Source organism: Melozone crissalis, unplaced genomic scaffold, assembly GCF_028551555.1.
Source record: "Melozone crissalis strain CALT ecotype California unplaced genomic scaffold, PUWL_Pcris_2 ptg000092l_1, whole genome shotgun sequence".
Lineage (NCBI taxonomy): Eukaryota > Metazoa > Chordata > Aves > Passeriformes > Passerellidae > Melozone > Melozone crissalis.
This window is the reverse complement of record NW_026535869.1, coordinates 368,168-371,511: the sequence shown is the minus strand read 5'-3', so window position 1 is coordinate 371,511 and position 3,344 is coordinate 368,168. Positions and strand designations below refer to the sequence as shown.

General features: G+C 62.4%; 1 protein-coding gene across 1 annotated transcript; it reads right to left on the bottom strand.

Moving 5' to 3' along the window:
* On the bottom strand, positions 1 to 3,344 carry LOC128947232 (5-hydroxytryptamine receptor 3A-like). The gene is made up of 8 exons (XM_054291461.1): positions 3,210 to 3,344; positions 3,041 to 3,085; positions 2,594 to 2,703; positions 1,867 to 2,036; positions 1,512 to 1,672; positions 1,064 to 1,274; positions 698 to 931; positions 1 to 524 (listed from the first exon to the last, which is right to left on the bottom strand). Exons 1-8 carry the CDS (start codon positions 3,231 to 3,233, stop codon positions 226 to 228), a joined length of 1,254 nt encoding a protein of 417 aa, XP_054147436.1. The 5' UTR covers positions 3,234 to 3,344; the 3' UTR covers positions 1 to 225.

Here is a 3,344-nt window from a genome sequence, read left to right as displayed (position 1 = left end):
GCCGGGCCGGAGGCGCTCCCGGGGCCGGCAGGGGAAGCGCGGAGAGAGGTTTGGGCAGGGTCACGGGGTCCTGGGGGCTCCCGCTCAGCTCCGCCTTCCCGCTGCGGAGCTGAGGGACGTGAGGGATGCGCCCGCCTGGGTCGACAGACACTGGCGAGTCCCAGAGCCAGGGAGAACCCGCCAGAGCGAGGTCCCCCATCTCCCGCCCTGAGCAACGGGCGCTGCTCAGGCATCCCTCCACACCGACCAGAGGGTGCCCAGCGTGATGCTGTAAGCCAGGACGGCCGCCAGGTACACGCGGAACAGCAGCACATCCAGCACGTAGCCCACTTGCAGCCAGTCCCGGGCGAGGTCGCGGAACTCCTCCCGTTTCTCCAGGAGCTGGCGGATTGCCGTGGTCTCACGCAGGACCTCCTGCAGGGCTGCTGAGCCCTCGGGCCGGCCAGCAAAGGCCGGAGCAGGCCTCGTGCCCCCCCCTGCCCCGCACTCCCGGGGGTCCTCACAGACACAGGGCGTCGGCTTGGCTGAGGGATCAAGAGAAGCAAATGTGAAAAATCAGTTTGGACAGGGAACTGGGGGCTGTGAGGGTGAACGAGGCACACAGTTCACCATACAAAGAATGGCTATGTAGGTGTAGATGGCCACAGAGCACCTAGACTCCTTCAGTTCCCACGGGCCCTCTCTGTGCCACCCTTACCTGTGCTGTCATTGTTCTCCACCTGCCTGGACGTGTCCAAGGTTTGCATCCTGCTTTGGCTGAATTTCTTCCTGTCCCGGATACAGAGCAGGATGGTGGCTCGTTCCAGCAGCAGGTGTTTCAGCCACTCAGGGACGTGGGGCTGCAGGTCTTGCTTGTGTACCAGGCACACAATCAGGATGGTCTCTGTCAGGCTGATGACGAGCAGTGCCATGCACACCACAAAGTAGATGCCTGCAGAGACACCGGTGAGGTGAGTGACCTGCAAAGGCTCGTGCACAGAGCCAATCCTCCCTGCTCAAGTCTCAGGGCCCTGTGGTCTCTGCCCACGACTGCCGTGGCAGGTGGACAGGAGAAGCACCCTACCTATCAACGGAGTGCCGACGGCAGTGGCTGGCAATGTGTCGGATACAATAATGAGGAAAACCGAGTAGCCCAGCAGGAGAGTGATCTTGAAAGAGACCCTCTCCCCACTGTGGGGAGGTAGGTAGAAGCCCACAATGTCCATAACCATCAGGAAGATGCTGGGGAGCAGCAGGCTGACGGTGTAGAAGAGGGGGCGTCTCCGGATCACTACCTGCAGGACAGAGACACAAAAGGCTGGGAAGGGTCGCAATGAGCCTTCAGCTGCTGCGGCTCTTTGCCAAGGAAAGCGAGGATGGTGGGGGGCACTAAGGTGAGCCAGAGGAAGGGCTCACTAGCAGGAGCCTCCCACCTGCAGGCAGGAGCAGCAGCACAGAGCAGAGACAGGGACGGGGCAGGTCCCTCCCCTCGTGCCACATCCCCGAGAAACGCGGTGGCCAAAGGCTCTTACATAGAACTTCATCTCGGCATAGCTGTCACTGCTCTTGACGCTGAACTCCTGGAAGTGACTGAGCACGTAGAGCAGCTCCCACTCGCCCTGGTTCATGAAGACGCTCCGGTCGAACTTGACGAGCTCGGGCTGGCGCCACAGCGAGAGGTTGATATCGCGAACTGGGGGGCGGAGGAGAGGCGAGAACTGGGGGTACCCGCCCAGAGCGCGGGCAGCTGCCGGCACCTGCACCCGACTGCCCGCCTTGCGCGCTTCCCCGATCCGCTGGGGCCATCTAGAGGGACGAGCCGCCTGTGCACGGAGCTCCGGAGCTCCCCCCGCTCCCCGGGACCCGAGCCCGCGGCCCGGCACTCACTGTGGTGCAGCCAGCTGGTGAAGGTGAGGGAGCAGTTCTGCACGTCGAAGGGGAAGTTGTAGATGTCCAGGCTGCAGGCTGTCATCACCTGGATGGGTTTCAGGTTCTGCACCTCCCCGCGATGGCTGACGTAAACGTAGGGGACGTGTGGGGACTTTCCAACATCCACGCTGAGGGACACGAGGGACAGAGGTGAGGGCTGGAGAGCGCTCTGGGCAGGGCTTCCTTCTGCCAAGCGGCAGTTCAGGGGGGAACTGCCCACGAGCCAGGGATTTGCCTCCTGTTCTGCTTTTCTGGTCATACCCTTGCAGGCATTTCTGCCTCACGTCACCTCACCAGACTGCTGCCCTCTCCCAGCCCGAGGGGTCCCAGAGCCCTCAGGAGGCACTGGGAGCACCTTAAATCCCCACGGAGTGGGAAGGACACCACACAGCTCCGTGGGAAGGGCCAGCAGCTCTGCAGCTGCCCCGGCATTGTACTGTCTGCACAAAGCCTTTCTCCTGGTATCTGGATCTCACCCCCGGCACAGCGAGGGTAATTACCAATGGTTGCGGTTAGCCAGCATTGGAAATGGCCCAGCTGCAGAGCCAATCCCCATCTGCAGCTCCCGATGTGGGGAGGCTGCCAGCTCTGTGCCAGGAATACAAAGCACGGGAGGGTACGTGCCCACGGTGGGTGAGGAGTTCCAGTCCCAGTGCATCTCCCTCGAGACCCTGGCTGCACTCACAACTCATTGATGAGGATGTCGGGCACCCAGATGCTCTCCACAGGGAGGGAGATCTGCGTCAGGTTGTCGAAGCGAGCTGGGTCCCACTTGAGGAACTCATCTGTCCAGTGCTGGGGACAATGGAGAGGGGACTTGGTGGGCGAGGTCCTGCTGCTCTGCCAGCACCCAGACCCCAGGCCAGCACCAAGCAAGCTTCCCAACCACAGGAGGCAGGGAGGGAAGAATAATCCTTCATTTTGCGCAACACCCAACAGTGCAAAGCAGGGAGCATGAAAGCTGAGCCTTGGGGCTCATGTGCTACAGAGGTCTCGCCAGCCCCCGGGATGTGTTTCCCCCCCTGCTCTCCTGCAGGACTGCACACTTCTCTCACAGGAAAACACGGGGGTTTGGGGGTGCTGGACCCCGAGACGGCCAGCAGGGAAGGGGTGAGGTTTTGTGGCTCCTCACCTGCCTGTACCAGATATAGGTGGTCAGCACCTGGTCCTTCTCATCCTGTGAAGATGGGAACGGTGTCAGAACGGGGCCTGACCCTCCGGAGGATGGGCAGAGCACGCTGGCAGGATGCTGCACGCCAGGTACCCTTCCCCGCCCTGCGCAATGGCAGCAGAGCACTCACCACGCTGAGGATGGCATAGACCATGAGGTCGATGGCCACGGTGGTGGTCGTTCGCCAGTCCCGCACAGGCCGGGTGCCCTTCTGGTAGTGCGCCAGGAGGTGGCGGGAGAGGCGGCGCAGGGCGGGCTCGGGGGG